The 18,050-nt window shown below is 41.7% G+C and overlaps 1 protein-coding gene across 1 annotated transcript in view; it reads right to left on the bottom strand.

The window, feature by feature from the left end:
• Positions 1-19: 19 nt before the first annotated feature.
• The window catches only part of col4a2 (collagen, type IV, alpha 2), a 72,048-nt gene continuing 54,017 nt past the window's right edge, over positions 20-18,050 (bottom strand). The window contains 37 exon segments of the mRNA XM_037789936.1: positions 20-1,307; positions 2,494-2,780; positions 3,806-3,997; positions 4,357-4,473; positions 4,569-4,584; positions 4,586-4,716; positions 4,822-4,920; positions 5,613-5,774; positions 6,525-6,641; positions 6,800-6,925; positions 7,581-7,652; positions 7,750-7,857; positions 7,963-8,070; positions 8,193-8,267; positions 8,364-8,427; positions 9,741-9,922; positions 10,017-10,142; positions 10,237-10,380; positions 10,502-10,672; positions 10,766-10,927; positions 11,091-11,312; positions 11,441-11,539; positions 11,633-11,707; positions 11,996-12,043; positions 12,442-12,625; positions 12,790-12,896; positions 13,013-13,085; positions 13,175-13,326; positions 13,497-13,568; positions 13,732-13,881; positions 14,857-14,970; positions 16,395-16,461; positions 16,881-16,925; positions 17,020-17,055; positions 17,138-17,185; positions 17,298-17,342; positions 17,476-17,547. Coding sequence (XP_037645864.1) covers positions 1,053-1,307; positions 2,494-2,780; positions 3,806-3,997; positions 4,357-4,473; positions 4,569-4,584; positions 4,586-4,716; positions 4,822-4,920; positions 5,613-5,774; positions 6,525-6,641; positions 6,800-6,925; positions 7,581-7,652; positions 7,750-7,857; positions 7,963-8,070; positions 8,193-8,267; positions 8,364-8,427; positions 9,741-9,922; positions 10,017-10,142; positions 10,237-10,380; positions 10,502-10,672; positions 10,766-10,927; positions 11,091-11,312; positions 11,441-11,539; positions 11,633-11,707; positions 11,996-12,043; positions 12,442-12,625; positions 12,790-12,896; positions 13,013-13,085; positions 13,175-13,326; positions 13,497-13,568; positions 13,732-13,881; positions 14,857-14,970; positions 16,395-16,461; positions 16,881-16,925; positions 17,020-17,055; positions 17,138-17,185; positions 17,298-17,342; positions 17,476-17,547 — 4,323 coding nt within the window. The 3' untranslated portion in view covers positions 20-1,052.

Here is an 18,050-nt window from a genome sequence, read left to right as displayed (position 1 = left end):
AGAGTAAAACGACACAATCACAAGTATAACAAACAACATTTAATCTTTGCAATTCAATGAAATAATCATGTTATGAAAATTACACATTACAGTTAATGTCAGTATGTTCCGGGTCTAATTAAACTGTTGATTTCCAAATGAGCGAATCTAAGCAAAGCAGAACATTTGACCTACTTTCTAAATTGTGTAAATTACTAACGCAGGATCAGTGACCACAGCATGGATTTGCAAAAAGCCAGACCTTTGATCCGAGCTGTTTACATTCTGTCCTGTGGTGCAGTTCAATAATTAGTAGATCTGTAAAGGAAAATGATTGTGACATGAGTAGTATTAGATAAGATATATGTTTAAACTCTTAGGGAAGGGGGTCAAGTTCATTCAGCTGGCATAAATACAAAGAGAATCAGTGCATTGCGTGAAGGTATGCTGTATGAAAAAAGGAAGAGTCACGGACAATTTCGCAATAGTTGATAAAAGCATAAAATGGATGAACAGTTTGAAAAGACTGTTGCATTATAAAAATAGGTTTTGTAAGAGCAATGGAATAAAAGCAGGATAATACTGTCGATAGGATCAACCAACGATTGTTCAAGACACATGCTTCAGTTGGCTGAGTAGCAGTGTTAGTGGCTTTATGGTGGGCTGTATACCCTAAACAATAAAAACATCTGGATAAACTGAAGCAGTGCACACATATGGGCGTCTTTGGTTCAGCTGTAGTGTACGGTCTCTCATCGTTAACAATATGTCATCGTAGCTGAGGTAATAAGTTAAAACAGTAAGCACCAATCCACATTTAACACAAAAATACTTGTTTTCCCATAATGCTGTTGACTTCATTATGGGGCTTCTCTTGTTTTATCTACAGTGGGACATTTCACTCAAGGCATCATAGTCATTGCATAGATGAGCTCTGTGGTTCGGGGAGAAAGTTTTACATTGATCTAAATCAGCATTTCAGATCCCCCTTTTGTTTGGTTTAGTACATGGATGAAGAGATGACACCAGACCACTGTCAATGCAACAACTTCTTAGCGTTGCTTTCGAGGCCCTCACAAGTTCTTCATGCAGACCTGGCAGCGGCTTATGCGTGACAGGAGCTGGCCTGCTTTGAGCGTCTCTGATGCCGGCGCAGTGTGGAACGACTGATCTATGGAGGTTAGCCAGAAGCTGTGTTTGTTAGCAAAGTAGTGGCATGTGCCTTTGCCCCCGTTACACTCAATGAATGGTGTTGTGCGGAAGTCCTCCAGGCAGGAGCCAGGCGATGACAAGGACTGACCTCCGCCTTCATTTCCTGCTGCTGTGTGCTGTGGAGACAAAGGTGAGGGGGGATGAAATGAGGCAGGTGTGAAGTCAAATGTACACTAGAGTATTTGTTTTACATGTAACATTTTAGAAGATAAGTCTATTGATATTGTGTATTTTTACTTTTTGTCAACAAATTCCATGAAAAGACCAAAACCAACATTTAATTCATCAACTAACAGGCAACTTTGGCCTGACATCGCTTCCTCTGTGGCATAGAGCGCTATTGTCCAAAAGCTATTAAAAGCACACCATCGAGTCACACTGTTGTGCTGGGTGACATGTTCCTTACAATGAACAAGAGTACCCTAGTTAACTTTGAATAACACATCGTCCTGCTGCCATAAATACTCACTAGCACATCAAATCCACACCTGAAAATAGTAACCAACAAATACACAATTTACTCCTGTTTGAGAAACATTTGCTAAAAACTACAAAGTGACCAGCTGCTTTGAGAAATGATTTAGCCTTTTTCAAAATAAAATACATTTGTGACCATTTTTTAAAGATGTTTACCTTCAGTAAGAATGAATAGGCTGAAACTACAGACTGTAGGAAAATAAGAAAGTATTAAGAGACGGACAAATCTATTGCTGATTTTTGTTTTATGGGATTTGTTGACAATAACAAAAAAATATTGAATACCTCCAGCCTTGCCCGACAAACCACACTGATTGTTATCAGATCAGAATATGTTGGATTGCTTTGTGGAGCAAAGACTTATTGCTTCATAGCACAAAATACTGAGTAAGATGATGTTCTTCCAGAACAAAGCTTTCAGAGTTTTTTGCTATGGCAGATAATGTAGCCCAAATGAATGGAAAATGGGAAACAAAATCCTGTAGAACAATTGGGGGTAAGGGGAAAAGTGGCGACCTCTTTGTAACAAGAGACAATGTGGTTATGAGAAATTTAAGCCTAAATGTGTCTACAACAATTTAGTGTTGTACTTCCATAATGTTGACGGACTAGTAAAGGAAGATTGAAAGAACTTTGGTCTAAATCAAAGCAGCAGAGGCTGAGATATCTTGACTTTAATTCCTAGCATGGGTCAAGTTTAAAAAAAAAAAGAAGCTCCTCCAGAGCCACAGAAAACATTATACAACTGTAATAGTACCCATGATGTTTAAAATCTTGCACATAGCCATTTCAACACATTTGTCTGGTAGGAAGACCAGAACTCACCATGAGGAAGGAGTAGCCGATCCACAGGCTGCGCCAGCCTGCAGGACACTGGGGGATGGTGATGTCCTGGCTGTGGATTGCGATGGCAACTGATGGAGCTTCGCATACTGAGCAGCGGCTGATGTACGGTTTGATCTCTCCCTCTTCTACAGGCATCATGGGAAGAGGAGCAGTCGTCGACAGCCAGTAAGACTTATCATTTCTGCTGGCATAGTAACAGATGTCTCCAGGATTGCAGTACAGGAAGGGCATGCTGTTGAACTTTGGGAGGCAGGAGCCAGCCAGACCTGACAAGGACAGACAACCAAATTAGACATGACACACATTTCAAACACAAACTCAGTTTAAAATGGTTTTACACAATGAATAAATGGCATTAATAAGAGTGACATAATTACACATTTAAAATGGATTAAAAGTATGAGAAAAAAATAAGAATTAAAAGAAAAGAAAAAAGAAGAGCAGGGTGTATTATAGTCCAAGAGCTTAAGATGTAGTTGAGCACAATGGTGGACCTACACTTTTCTTAAAGTGAACCTAGCAGCCACTGTGCCACGACTGATAATTATGGGATAATGGTAAATGCTAACATTTAGTATAACAGAAGAGAAGAAGAATAAAGTCAATGAACTGACTTTTTTCACATTCAGAATTTCTCATATTTAGTGAAAGAAGGTCAAATTTGAAGCAGATCTTCATAAAGAAAGTTTCTATTAAGCTGTGTTCTGCCTCTCCTGCGTAGTTCATTCAGTTAGAGACAAAATCTAATTACACTGATGAAAACTCAAGCAGCCTTGAATTGGAAAACCCAATTGAATTGGACTTTGAGGACGTGAAGACAAGTACTGGAAAGGATTATATCATAACTGACAACACTGCTAGCACTGCCTCAGTACACAAGAGATGACCGTGAGATAGAGTAATGAAAAACAAGTCTGTCCATTTCTGTCGTCAATCCTCTATGACCTCTAAGTCTATTTCTAGTACCATTTCAGAGGTCACGTTCTTTTTTTCAGCCCAGTCACGCAGTTATAGCTCTACTTGAAATGTGAAATTTAAAAGTAAGAACACCGGCTGCTCTAAATGGCCCCAAATCAAACTCAGTCAGCAGTGAGATCTGATGAGCCCGGCTGCTCTGGAATGTCTTCTGGTTCATTGGATCACAATGTCTGTTCTGACGGGACTTTACTGTAACAAACTCACACTGGCATTTTGCCTAGACAATGCACTGACAATCCTCGTTACTGAATCATATTTGTACCCTATAAGATTTTGAGATGGTAGTCACTGAGAACATTAGACCCTGACTTACCAAGATCCTGGTTGTGGGCCTTTTCCTGGCCCTCGAGGTACAGCAGACTGTAGCCGTCCCACAGTTTAGACATACCCACAGGACACATGGGCGTCTGTTCTGTTTGACTGTGTTTCACCAGCAAGTAACCCACGCTGACGCTGCGGCCCGGTATACCAGGTAACCCGGGGATACCAGGGTTGCCATGGTTACCTATTGAGGAATGAGGAATGAACTGTATCATGCAACCAAGTCATATATCACTGTAGATTTTACTTACATATCTGAATATATCTAAAAACAGGACGCCTTCATGCATCTGGCCTAATGCTTTCATAGCTTCCCTCAAACCCTGGCAACCATCTCTGCTAAGATAATTACATAATAACATAAACAGGCCTCCCAGCTCAATGCTAATAATGTTTATTCATCCACTAAACCAACTTACACAAAAAATAACAATGAAAATCCTCTTGGTAAATAGTTCCCTGCTCAAGTCTCTGCCTACTTTAAATCCTTTAATCCAGGTTTATTAACCCTAATCCCAACCTGCCCCACAGCGTCAGACGCACCTTCCATGCCTTGCATCCCGGGGTGGCCCATATATCCAGATTCCCCACGAAATCCAGGTATTCCTGGTGTTCCCCCAATCCCAGGCATGCCCTTGTGCCCATTGGGTCCCATGAAACCTGTACAGAAAAATGGATACGCGCCTGTTGCTGAGCAGGACATTTCACTTAGGGGTGGGTGCTCAACAACAAGATGTTGTATTAGAATAACTTACCTGTATCTCCAGGGGGGGCCCTGTGGCCCTACTTCTCCCTTGTACCCCTTTGGTCCTTGGATACCCCGCGGTCCTGTAGAGCCCCTATCTCCTGGAATTCTGATGGGAATTGGAAGAGGACCCTGGTTTCCTGGGATCCCACGAGAACCTGTAGCACAGAAAGGATCATGTAATAACCAGGAGAGAAAACACAAAAGCACGTATGTGGTAATGAGTGAGAAGTCTGTATATTATGTGAAAGTGTATAATTTACCTGTAGGTCCAGTGTTTCCTTTTGGACCAGATGGCCCTCTTTCACCCTTCACTCCAATAACACCAGGAATTCCCATCACTCCTTGATCTCCTTTCACTCCTGTAAGAAAAAAAGCGTGTCAAGATTGTGCACAGATTAGAGCTGGTGATCATATCATCAAGCTGCAGACAGGTGCATTAATAAGATTTTAAAGACCTAGACATAATTATCGATTGAATGCTAGCAGAGCATGTATTACTTTACAGTGGCAGATATCAGAAGAGGTAGAAATCAAAATGTTTAACTCATAATATGATACAGTTATCTTTCCTGGCCTTTTAACAGCAACATACTGCACTTGTGCCATCCTCGGCTCTTTAAGGTACATTTTCTTTTCTTTTCTTCTCAGAGGGTTAAGGTATACCTTATTTTTTTAGCTCATCATATTTAAGATATTTTGTGTATTTTTGTATATTTTATTGATATGATAGTTTTATTAGTATGCTGTGTCCTGTTTGACCTGCAATATGAGCTCACCATGTCGAGATCCTAATCATGTTTGTTGCAATAAAGTTAACTGAACTGCCGGTAATTAGTAGAGTTCCAGTGTTAAAATGTCTGCAGCAATAAGTAATACATTCCTGCCAAAGTATCATAAGACATATTGTGATATTGTTGCCAGATAATGTGTCACAAGAGACTATACCACAATATATTTTTCATTGATTATTTGTTCCAAATATAAATAATTATAATCATCATAATAAGCTACTGTCACAAGCTACTGTTAAAGGCTTATCCTTCATGCTTACCTTTCTTCCCAGAAACACCATTTGGCCCCCTGTATCCAAATGAACCTTGATCTCCTTTGAATCCTTTTGCGCCAGGGAATCCAGGAAACCCATTTATTCCTAGTACGCCCTTGTCTCCAGGGGGAGCATCCACACCAGGAAATCCTTGGGGTCCAGGGAAACCTGAGAGACAAATGATTTAGGGTTAATAAATATAGTTAGTACATAAGGTGAACACGAATCCTCCAGCATCAACACCAGTCTGAAGTGACAGCTCTGTCAGTCCTTCAATTACTTTAACAATTAACTTTAAACACCTACAGACCCAGTAAATAATGCCGAATCTTAATAATCAAAGAATTGTAACTACTCTCTTCCTTAAATCTGAAACTGGTACTTTCCTTTATTACTTCTACAACCACTGTCAGTTATATTAATATACAGTTCCTACTGCTAATGTTAATACTACTACAGCTACTATTACAACGATCAACTATTACTGCTGCTTTTCCCCACACAGATTTTCCCTGCTGGCCAGGAATCGAGCTGCCAACCTTCCAACTACAAGCCTGCTTCTCTAACCTTTAGGCCACCCTATTTTAGATGCATGTTTAATTATATAATTCTGCTATTATTCATCTTGTAAAATTATTATTTAATTAATATGTTGTTGAACTGAATGAAACTGAATTGCTGCTGAGCCACCAATTCCTATTTGACAGAAAATACAATGCAAGGTTAGTTATGAAATACAAGCTGTATCCAAAATCATCCTTTTTTACTATGTATATAGTGCACTACATTCACTGTCTGCCATTTTATCTGTCCGAAAGAGTGTGTAAATGTATCCACTAAATAGTGCCGATTTCAGACACATCTGACACGTCTACATATGTATACATGGCTTAATTTGACCCCACTGTATCTTCTCACCTTGGTACCCTTTAGGTCCTATAGAGCCAAGGTCCCCGCTGAATCCTGGTCTGGCTGGGGGACCGTCTGGTCCTGCAGGACCGCGGAATCCTGGCAGTCCAGGTTGACCACGATCTCCTGAACAAGTGAAACATGGGATTGTTTCGAGTCTTAAGATGGTTAAACCCAAATTACAACACACGTTATGTTCTGCTGTGTATAATTGGTTCTTTTATGGAGAGCTCAGCAGGTTTCTTAGACTCGTGCCCTATTAATGCAGAAGAGTAATGGCTTACCTAGAGGTCCCTGGAAGCCTTTCAAACCCGCTGTGCCAGGAAAACCTGGCTGGTTGTTGGGGACACCGCCTTCTCCCTTCTCTCCTTTGGGTCCTGATTCCCCAGCTGGTCCAATGGTATCAAGACCTGATACAAATACAAACAGGAAACACCAGTCTAACTTCTGAGGTCTTTACATAACAGAAAAACTGAGACAAACACTGGATGTAGTGCAGAACTCAGAAATATATATTGATGGACTATACCAGTTTTACAAAAGAGTTTACTCACTGCTGAAAGCATGGCTTCAAATCTTAAATATTTGTCTGTAACACTGAATATTAATGACTAAATAAGCAGCGATTAAATATAAAAAACATAATGCATTATTTCTTAAGAAACACTCAAAAACCCATGCTGCTACGTGAGGACTGTGAGGATGTGATTTGATCAGATTTGTTTCACTGATAAAACAAAACCACCAACTGTTCAGATTCAAATGTTGCTATGCTATATCCTGATTGGTGCACAGCAGTATGTGATGTCACCTTTTTCTAACACCCATGAGAAGAGCACATAGAAAATCACAAATACAGAAATCTTTCATAAGAAATTACAAAAACTCTTGGAACCCATAATTCTTAGCAAGAAGCTGATTGATAAAATACATTTTGGTGCATTAGGGCTGTAAGTAATCTATATAAAAGTAGTATCTGGCTCATTTCTAACTGCGAACATTCCTGGTATATTCTAGTCTTGAAAAGTGCAGAGAGAGATTGTTTTTATGAAGTGGGTTGAATACCTGGTGTTCCGGGGATACCCTTCTGTCCTTTCAGTCCATGTAATCCATAAAGACCCTTCGGGCCAGCGAAACCTGCACACATTTGTATAGATCAGATGGCGGGAAATGGTGGACAACAATAATATTGTTTAAGAGAAAGAAAGCGAGGGCAGTGGTCTGGTCATGTTACCTCTGTTTCCTGCGAAGCCAGGAAAACCCGGATGTCCATCTTTTCCAGCAGATCCAGGAAAGCCTTTTTGACCTTGGTTACCAGGAGTTCCCTTCTGCCCCTCAGAGCCTGCAGAAAACAAACATGTTCACAAGATTGTGCACAAGTTGCAATGTATTTCTGCTACAATATCCAGTATGACATTTAATAAGGAATTGAATGAGAGTGTCTTACCTGGGTACCCTACTATTCCTGGATCACCTGGCTCTCCCCTTTTCCCTCCGATTCCATCAAAACCAGGTGTACCCCTGTCCCCTGTTTGTCCAAGTAATCCTTTCTGGCCTGTAAAGGAGGTATCAAACATCTTATATCAGCTACGAACGAGCCTCTGATTGTTAAGTGGTGCCGATCAACACCAGTGGAGAGGTAACAAAAGGCTGTTAGAGGCGAGCTACAGTTTGTACCTGGTTCTCCTGGAAAACCATGCTCTCCCCTCGATCCGGTGGTTCCTGGAAGGTCTATGCGCGGGCCTTTCTCACCTGTAATCAACATTTAAAATCACTTAAAATATTTTCATCACAATCACTTTATAAATGGCATCTGGATCTCCATCTGTCCGGAGTTTACATTTTTACCTTTGCCCCCCCTCCTTCCTTTGTCTCCTGATGCTCCGTAGGCACCAGGACTTCCTTTGATTCCCTGAGAAGTAACAAATGAGCAATTGATTTAGCATTTATCATTAGATATCATGTTTGCATGAGATGTTGCAATGAGAGAAATGTATTGAACATGTATTTGTGGCTACAAACAAACAACTAATATTATACAAACAATGGCATAGTGACAGATTGAGTGCCATAATTGCAATTAGTATACTTAAAGGAGTACTTTAGCAATTTAGTATTACATTTTCATAAAGTAGGAGGACACGCAAGAGACAGATTACAAAAAGAATGGTAAAAATTGAAGAGGGAGAGATATCTTGATTTGTATCCTGGATCACTGTATCCTACATTTTCCTGCGAACAAAACACTGACATGTTATCACCTTTCAAGTTGATGAACATGGTAGCAGAAAATTGCCTATTTATACATCCAGCAGATACGGAGCAACATCATCCTTTATGTGGAGTCATGTGTCTGGCCACCTAGCGAATGTAAGTCCTGTATTCGCTCTTTTTTTAGCTCTGTTTTGGTCACTGCTAACTCCCGAGGGAGGTATCTGGCTCTTCAACTGCTAAATGCTACACTATTTTCACCAACTAGTTGCTAACTTATACCCCTTTAACACCAAGGGCTCAACCAGGTTTGAACCGGCGTTGATTGTGTGTTTGAAAGGGTTAACCTGCATTGACCGACTTGGCTTCGCGACCGAGGTCGAGAGGTGGGTCAGACCAGGGTCGATTTCGATGTGAACGGCACACACCAGAGTCATTAAGAATCGGGGCGGGACAAAGATATTTGGTTGCAAATGGGGGCACACGGTTGTGACACAATTGTCACAGGTTGCCATAGCTACACGTCAGATACACTGGAGGTGGACGACGGACGAGAAGAACACGGATATGTGAGGTGCAGGAGCTTCTAGCCGTCCGTGGTGAGGAAGAAATTAATTTAGCGACGATGGTGAGGAACAACTGTTTGGTGCTGGGTAGGTAGTGTGTGGTAGGTTTTTAGAGCTTTTTTCGCTAAAAACATTTGCCTGCTGCGGCTATGAGAGTGAAGCAAAATAGTATCGGGTGTAAGTAGAGTCGGGTGATGGATGGTTCATCACTACGAATGACCCCTTTCATATACAAGTAATCATGTGTATAAAAATACTGATTATAGCCGCCAAGCAGAGATTAACTTTGGAAAACTCCCTCAAAAGCGACAGAATACATTATATAACTGTTTTAACAATCTCCTCTTGTACTCCTCTTGATGAATAAAATGAACCTCAACTTCAATTGATGGAGTGGCTCTTTAAAGGCATAATAAGCAACATGGACTGACAGTATGGCTCTGCTCACCCTGTTGCCTGACATTCCCTCAAAACCAGTAATTCCTCGATTTCCAGTTATGCCTGGCATCCCTTTTATCCCTTGCAGCCCCTCTGCACCCGGATCTCCACGGGAACCTTTCTCATTGCTGAGGTCTCCAGGAAGCCCATGACCTCCCCCGGAGCCCGGCACACCGGGCATACCCTTAATACCTGTGGAACAAAGTAGGAGGTGAGGAAGTCAAGCGTGAAAGGACAGATGTGGTAAGAAGGAAAGAGTGACTGATATCAGATTGTAGCTGCACACCTCTCGGTCCGGTGAAACCTTGATTTCCATATGCTCCATAGTCTCCCTTGTCTCCCTTCATGACAATTATTTCCTGGGGGTTGATGTGAGGCTTTTCCCCGGGTGCCCCTCTCAAACCACGTTCACCTGGCAGACAGAGATGGTCAGTTAAAGAGTTTATGTGGTGGTCTCAAAAGAACACAACAGACTTAAGACCCACTGGGATCCCAAACAGTCTCACCTTTCAATCCACTTTGACCCGACAGTCCTTTTACGCCAACTTGGCCTGGCACTCCAAATTCTCCACTGTACCCGCTGAAACCTTTCACCCCTTGATTACCCCTGGTCCCCTCGAAACCTGGCATGCCAGGAGACCCTTTGTATCCTGAGAAAGAGAGGGACCATCAGATGTCACAGAAATAAAAACAAATTACATAGATTTGATATTATTTGGTGTTTAATCTTACTTGGATTAGATTATCAGAGTAAATATCTGAGGAACAAACCCTTCATTCCTGAAAGACCTGGGCGTCCATCTGCACCCGGCTGTCCCAGTTCACCTGATGGGCCATATTCTCCAACAGCACCATCATTACCGTACGTCCCTGGGATGCCTTTTAATCCTATTGGACCTGGGGGGCCCGGGTCTCCTTCAGTTCCCCTCTCTCCAGTGAAACCTGGTGAGCAGGATGCCAGAGGGTAACAGGGACGTTAGACATGAACAAGAACATTTCTGAGAGAAAGTGTTTCGTTGTGTATGTTCGTCTAACCTGGCTGTCCAAAACCCCCACGCGGTCCAGGTGAACCTGCTTGTCCGGGATCACCAGGGTAACCATACTTGCCCGCTGGCCCGGGTCTCCCCTCCTCCCCCTGTGGACCTAGAGGGCCACTCTCACCCTTGTAGCCGATCATACCAGGCATGCCGGTCATCCCTGGAGGAATGGACGAATAAGAACATTAGATAATAGCTTCTTCTTTCAAATGATGCCACTAATGCTGACAGTAAGGCAACAAGGCAAAGAAAGACTAAGTGACAGGTAGGTTAAATAAACTGTTATGTTTGAATATAAGTGACAAGGTGAGGACATGGCTAACCTGAATAGCCTAGCTCTCCTGGATCACCGGTCTGGCCTTTATTCCCTTGAAGCCCAGGCAGCCCTGGGTCACCGGGGGGTCCTGACGATGCTCCAATGATCTGTCCGTGAACACCCTTCTGACCTTGTGGCCCGTACCGGCCGGGCACACCGGGCGCCCCAGGGGCTCCTACTGAACCTTGGCTGCCAGGAACCCCCAAGTCACCACGGGGGCCGGCAAAACCTGTATTGGAAGAATCATAAATGTTAATAAAAGAAAATGATCTGGACTGAAGACAAATGAAATTTCAGATGTAATCAATTCCATCTATCTGACTACTGCCCAGTAAGTGTTTTCTTGTCACTCCTTACCTGGTGGTCCAGTACGGCCACCTATGCCTTGATCTCCTGTTTCTCCTTTGTCTCCGAGTGCTCCTAATGGACCCTGTGGTCCTTTTTGGCCCTGAGGACCTGTTGGTTCCCGAAATATAAACAGGGGATCAAAAATGACTCAAAGCAGGTACCCTACGGGCAACATTCAGCACTAGTTTCTTGTTGTGTTACCTGGGAAACCTGGTAATCCATTGGGTCCTGGAGGTCCAGGCAGCCCAGGAGGTCCTGGAACAGCATCGCAAGGAGCTGAGAGAAAAATGAACTTTAGGGCAACATCATGGTTGTATGTAAAAGTCTAAACTATTTATGTGGAAATGACTATTTTGGTGCAAGTGATTTTTGTCTACTGCCCAGCGTGGAATGTTTCTCACAACATGGCATCATCATTACATTAGCTGGTATCTCAGGTCACTAAATCTAAAATTGTAAACAATTCAAAAATTCGTCATGCACACAAGTTAAATAATCCAGAAGCAAAAGCACAACAGAGTTGTTACAAAGGGAGCATCAAGATGAAAACGTTATTATACCAGCTACCTGTTACATCCACCTGTCCTCCATCTCCTGTTGGACTACAGCCGCCTTTCAGTTGCAAATGAGAGAGAATGAAAGAGAGAGAACAAGAGTTGTTCGGAACAAGAGTTATTCAAAAGCACAAGCATTATCTCAAACAAGCTTCGCTGCAGCTGGTTTGATGGATGCAGCCTCGGCATCAAGGTGACAACAGTAGGCAGAAAAAGAAAAGTAAATAAAATGGCAAATATACTCGTCATGCTTTCTCCTTTTTTTTTTTGTTATGTTTATGTTCATTCCCATTTCACTGCTTTTGCATTTTAAGAGAGGCGAGGTAAAATGAAATACTTAGTAGAGTGAAAACAGGTCAAATCACTGTAAAGACATAAAGCATTGAAGGAGAAATATGCAACGCCATATTGACGTTGAATAAAACGGATGGAAGGGGGCAGTCAGCCGCCTCTCACCTGGGATGCCAGGTGTTCCTTGAACTCCATGATAGCCCGCGATGCCGTCGTCACCAGGCAGACCACGTTCGCCTTTGTTCCCCCCAAGGACTGTACCGTCTATCCCACTTAACCCGGCTGGACCAGGCCGACCGGGCCGACCTGTGAAACCTTTGTCTCCGGGTTCTCCTCTAGGACCTTCTCCCTGTTGACATCAACCAGCCCAATCATTATACTCTAGGATTCATTTTATTTTTCATGAGATGAAATGAACAAAAAGAGATAATGTCACTTTAGATGAAACCCTAAGTCAGCAGAATATGACGAGTATGTACAATATGAAACTGTCAATATGACTGGTGGACTCACTGGCAGACCTCGGCTCCCAGGGACACCAGGCAAACCATTTCGGCCTGGAACACCCAACGTTCCTGACTCACCATCTCGCCCAGGAACCCCTGGGTCTCCAGAATATCCTGTAGCGATCATACACAAACACATACGCATACAATCAGTACAGTACACACACACACACACACAGCAGAGGGGTCATTGTGATCTGAAATGAGATGAAATAACAGGCACACTGCACCTTTCTGTGAGGCCACACTCGCCTCCCCTTTTCGACCTTTTTGGCCTGGCTCACCGCTGAGCCCAGGAGTTCCCTGTGAGACGACATAGAAAAGTGTGAGGAAACAGAGAAGGGTATTAAAATGAACAACGTAAAAGACAGAATGGAGATAATTATTCTTACAGGGAATCCGTCGTCTCCAAGGGGACCTGGCTCTCCTACGTCACCCTCCTGGCCAAACTCTCCAGCCATTCCAGCATCACCGCGTTCACCGGCAGGGCCAGGAAGCCCCGCTGGAGAGTTTATGATGGTGCATTCACACACCCCGTGATCACCTAAATGTACACACCATTGCACCCACAGGTCAGCAACATAATGTGTTACTGAGTATATCATGAATTTCTCTTTTACAAATTAAATGGAGGTGTAAGTGCTTCAGAAAAATGTATCTTTCTGTGTTAATCACTAATAATCCATAATAGCATGAACAGTAGAAACACAGAACCTTTCACTCCTTTATAGCCCGCATTGCCGGGCCTTCCTCTCCCACCAGGAGCGCCCTTGAAGAACTCAGCCCCTAGAGACGAATAGAAATAGAGACGAGTAGAAATACAGTAAAGGTACAGACACCAAGGAGATAACATTTAACGTGGATGTATTAACACGAATTGCTCAATCACTCACTCACTCGTTCACTCGCTCACTCGCTCACTCGCTCACTCGCTCACTCGCTCACTCACATGATCCTTTGGGTCCGGGAGGGCCCCTGCCCCCCGGGCGCCCGCTGATGCCCGGGGGTCCTGCACTGTCAGCAGGGCGTCCTCGTTCCCCTTGTCGGCCCTTCTCTCCTGGCTCCCCCTTTATACCAAATGGCCCCATGAAATCCAACACTGAAAGACACAAAAAGAAATTAAAAAGACATTCTTTATTTTTGGCATTTGGCTCAAGCTTTCGCTAAGTTTATCAAAGGTTTAACATATCTTGGACTTGAAAAATGAATGTGAATTGAGTCTGAATTTGCTTTGTTCTACCTGCCGAAGCAGCTACGTTGTGACCTTAGTATATTGTGTCACATGTAAAGTAGCCTAAATGTTTTTTTTAAAAATTGCTATGTTGTAACGTTGTCTTGCCTGTGTTGTGTTTATTTCAATTCATAATCCTTTTGTAAAGTCATAAAGGGAAAGATAAAGATTAACTGATGGTTTGTATATAAAGAATCCAGAAAGAACCTCATGTACCTTGTAGGCTGGATTGTGTGACTTCTTCTGTGTGAACAAGGCAAAAGTGAGCATGGCTCACATACCCCTGCTCAGTGCTTGACCCTTACTAAAGTAAGGTCAAAGGTTTTGCCCTTTTGGAACTAATGGAATTAATGGGCATTGACTAATTAACTAATGGGCACCCTGGACTTCTAACCCCCAAAAGGCACAACTAGACCACACTGTCAACCATCATACCAAATTTGAAGTTCCTAAGTGAAATAGTTTTCGAGTTCTACTCCAGAAACTAAATTGAAGTCGACACTGAATATTTACTATATATATATATATTATTTATTATGTTCTTAAGTTAATTTTGTCATTATGTCTCTTATATCATATTGTGATTCTACTATATTTACGACATCTATTCCACGTCTCTCTGCCCTTTTTTGCATTATTCCCTATTCAAGTTTTTTGTGTGGAGTTGTTTTCTTATCTGAGGCAAGAGTCTAAAGACATAGGATGTCATATGTTTTGCAGACTGACAGATTCTGGGATATATAAATGAAACTGACCTCAGAATTTGACCATTGCACGTGTCATATAGGCTACTGGTCCCTTTACTTGTATGTTGTATGTGGATGAATCTCTTGGTTTACAGACCTAGTTGTTGTGATTCAGATGCGGGGCGTCCTGGGAATCCTGGGAAGCCTTGGTCTCCAACGGAGCCCCTCTCTCCGTGTGGACCCTGCTCACCAGGAGGACCGGGAGTACCAGCTTATCAAAGTCAAAGCAAAATGAAAAGAAACAATTATTAGTATCTTATAATCATACATCACTGACACTGCTTGGAACTGCTTTAATCCATTCTTATGCAGCTCTGTAACAGATTATATATGAAGGATTATAAAGAGTTTCTAACTGTTATATTCTCATTTGAATATACTGTAATAATAATCCTGTTCAGTTTCTTTTATACTTCTGGAATACAAACAAATAAGAGTCTCTTCTTCTTCTTTGAGTAATAATTGGAAGATTTCTTTCCTACATTTGTTGCTAGTGTTTCCTTCCACTAACATGACATAGACTCCTTAACCTCTTCTACCCGACAAACCCGGTACCGAATTGTTTCTAAAAGACGAGGCCTTAACGCGACTAAAACAACACTCCAAGTGTACTTTGTCCAAACAATGTTTGTTTGGCAATGATTTCAATATTTTATTTACAAAATCAATGCAGGAGAAATTGTATTTTTACCTTATAATATTTTTGACCATTTTTATATTGAATGTGCACACTTGATTATTATTATTATTATTATTGATTATGGATTATTTTTTGTTATCTTATTTACATTGTTATTGATCTCATTTGTTATTATCTAAGTTTTACTTTATCATATCTCATTATTATAATAAAACTACTCCATTTGGAGTCAAAATTATAGAATTTAGTTTAATTTTTTTTTATTTTATACTGTGCACAATGGTATAATCTGATGATGCATAAGGTAAATGTCATGGCAAAAGGCTCCATTGTGTGCAGTGCACATAGCCTCCTGTAGTGGATATCAGTAGTATTTTATAGCCAGAGGTAGAAAACCCTTTTGGCACACTTTGGGTATCAAAGTGGCCAAATGGAGAGTCCGCCTGGTCCTATCCTCACTAAAACCTTTGTAGAATCTATGTGCTTTGTGTTATTTATATCTGCTTTGGCACAGTTGTAGTCAAGGTGTTGCTGAATGAATTCAGTGGCATCTCTGTGCATGGCATCATTGCTATAATGGTGTTATCCACTGTCTAATCTAGAAAACATTTTAGGCAAGGATACAAATTTACATTTTTCCTTTGGTTCATCACAATTTAAAAAAACAGTCACAATGTTACTGACACTGGGGATGAATTATCTGAGGTCTTACCTATCCATAGAGACCAAGATCATACATATAGACCTGGTAGATGTGGAGCTATTCTTGGTTTATTTTGGGTATGTCTGTCTAGGCAAACCACACCTTGTACACTTCACATTTTGCTCCGACAAGTTTGTGCGGTCGGTTAAAGTTCAATGATGTCACTAATTTCCCCACAGTTTCACTTCATGTCAGCAACTTTTTTCACAGAGTGCATGTCAGTACGTGTCAGGCAGTGGGTATTTTGCATTGGCTGATTATTTGACTGCTTCTCAGGTATTAATCAACTTACCTGATGTGGACCCGGGCCATATGGATCCTGATCCTGAAATCAGTTCTCCTGGGTCACCCCTGACTCCCTGAAACACAAACTTAATGTCAGTCTTTCAGTATTCAGTGGCTGCAGTTTCACTTGTCATTTCAATGAACGAGATCACATGCTGGATGTGCACACATGGCTTGGAAATGACTGTGACATTTATCTTAATGTTGTGTTCTGTGTCTCTCGTTTTCCTTTTAAATTCTGATCCTTGTGGCTGGATTAACACTCACAAGGTTCAAATAAGATTTTAAAAATCAGCTAAATAGTGTGAGCAAAATAGTGTTGATCATTGTTTGAGGAGTGAAGTCGCATAACAGCATGTTAATTATGTCATGTCCCCAGAATCATTGACTATATAAAACCGTATGCTGAATAGCCCGTTCAGGTTTTGTTCCAGTGTCTGGGTGCACAGATGCATAATCAGGGATCAGGGTTCACGATCAAGTGCATTCTCACCTTATAACCATCTCTGCCTTTTGGTCCTATTTCGCCATAATCCCCCTGAAAGAGAGTTGTCATCATAATGTTATAAAATGACATTTAATTTGGCAATACAGTAATGATGCAACATCTCTCGTTTTTCACACAGACATACCCTTTGTCCGAGACGCCCATCTACACCAGGAAAACCCTAGAACGGCATTAACATCACATGATGTGAATTTAACTCACAGATAGAGGACAGTTTGTGGCTGAAATATGCCTGTGCTTACCCGTGATCCAGGGAATCCCATCACACCAGTTTCTCCTCTGTTGTCAGCCTGAAATAAACCAAACAAAACAAAAGATGAGCGGAGGAATCGGCATGCTGAGGTGTTAATGTTATTATATGTCTATGTACATATACATGTGTATTCATGAGTGGTCACATACCGGTTCTCCAATTTCTCCTTTCAGACCTTTCTCTCCACGAGGACCCTAAAATAATGACAGTAGACAATATTATTGGTGCATGTGTCAGTGTCTGTAACACCACTCATATTTATATTTCAGATTTTAGAGACCGTCTTTAAACATTACAACAACGACAACATGTTGAACATGTACACACCGAGGGTCCAAAGGGGGGCTTAATTTGCTGATGAGTAGAGTTTCCTTGTGGCCCTGGCGGTCCGATGTCCCCCTGTAGTGGAAAGAAAATCAGCCAGCTCAGAGAAACAAATCATCCTCCAGTTCTCAGACCCTTTACTTAAGTAAAAGAACCACAGTTTCAAAACACTCAATTACAAGTAAATGTCCTGCAATCAAAATCCAACATAGGTAAAAGTACAGCAGCAAAATATGCTTAAAAGTATCAATTAGCAGTATTACTGCTGTCACCGACATATTACAATATGTGACATTATTACATTTTTAATACTGATGCTAGAATGTGTAAGCAGCACTTTACTGCTGTAGCTGGTCGAGGCGGAGCGACTTTTAACCATTTTATTTACAGCTAAGTAGTTTAGTCCAATGGTTCCCAAGCTAGGGGTCAAGCCTCCTCCAAAGGGTCACAAGATAAATCTGAGAGGTTGTGAGATAATTAAAAGGAGAGGAAAAAACAAATCTCTCTTTAGTGGAACTGCTAACAACTCAGAAATCTGTGATAAGGGGCTCCAACTAGAGACTGTTTTTTGTAATGGT

The sequence above is a fragment of the Sebastes umbrosus genome, chromosome 13 (assembly GCF_015220745.1).
Source record: "Sebastes umbrosus isolate fSebUmb1 chromosome 13, fSebUmb1.pri, whole genome shotgun sequence".
Lineage (NCBI taxonomy): Eukaryota > Metazoa > Chordata > Actinopteri > Perciformes > Sebastidae > Sebastes > Sebastes umbrosus.
The sequence above is the reverse complement of the archived record's forward strand: the minus strand, read 5'-3'. Positions and strand labels throughout refer to the sequence as shown.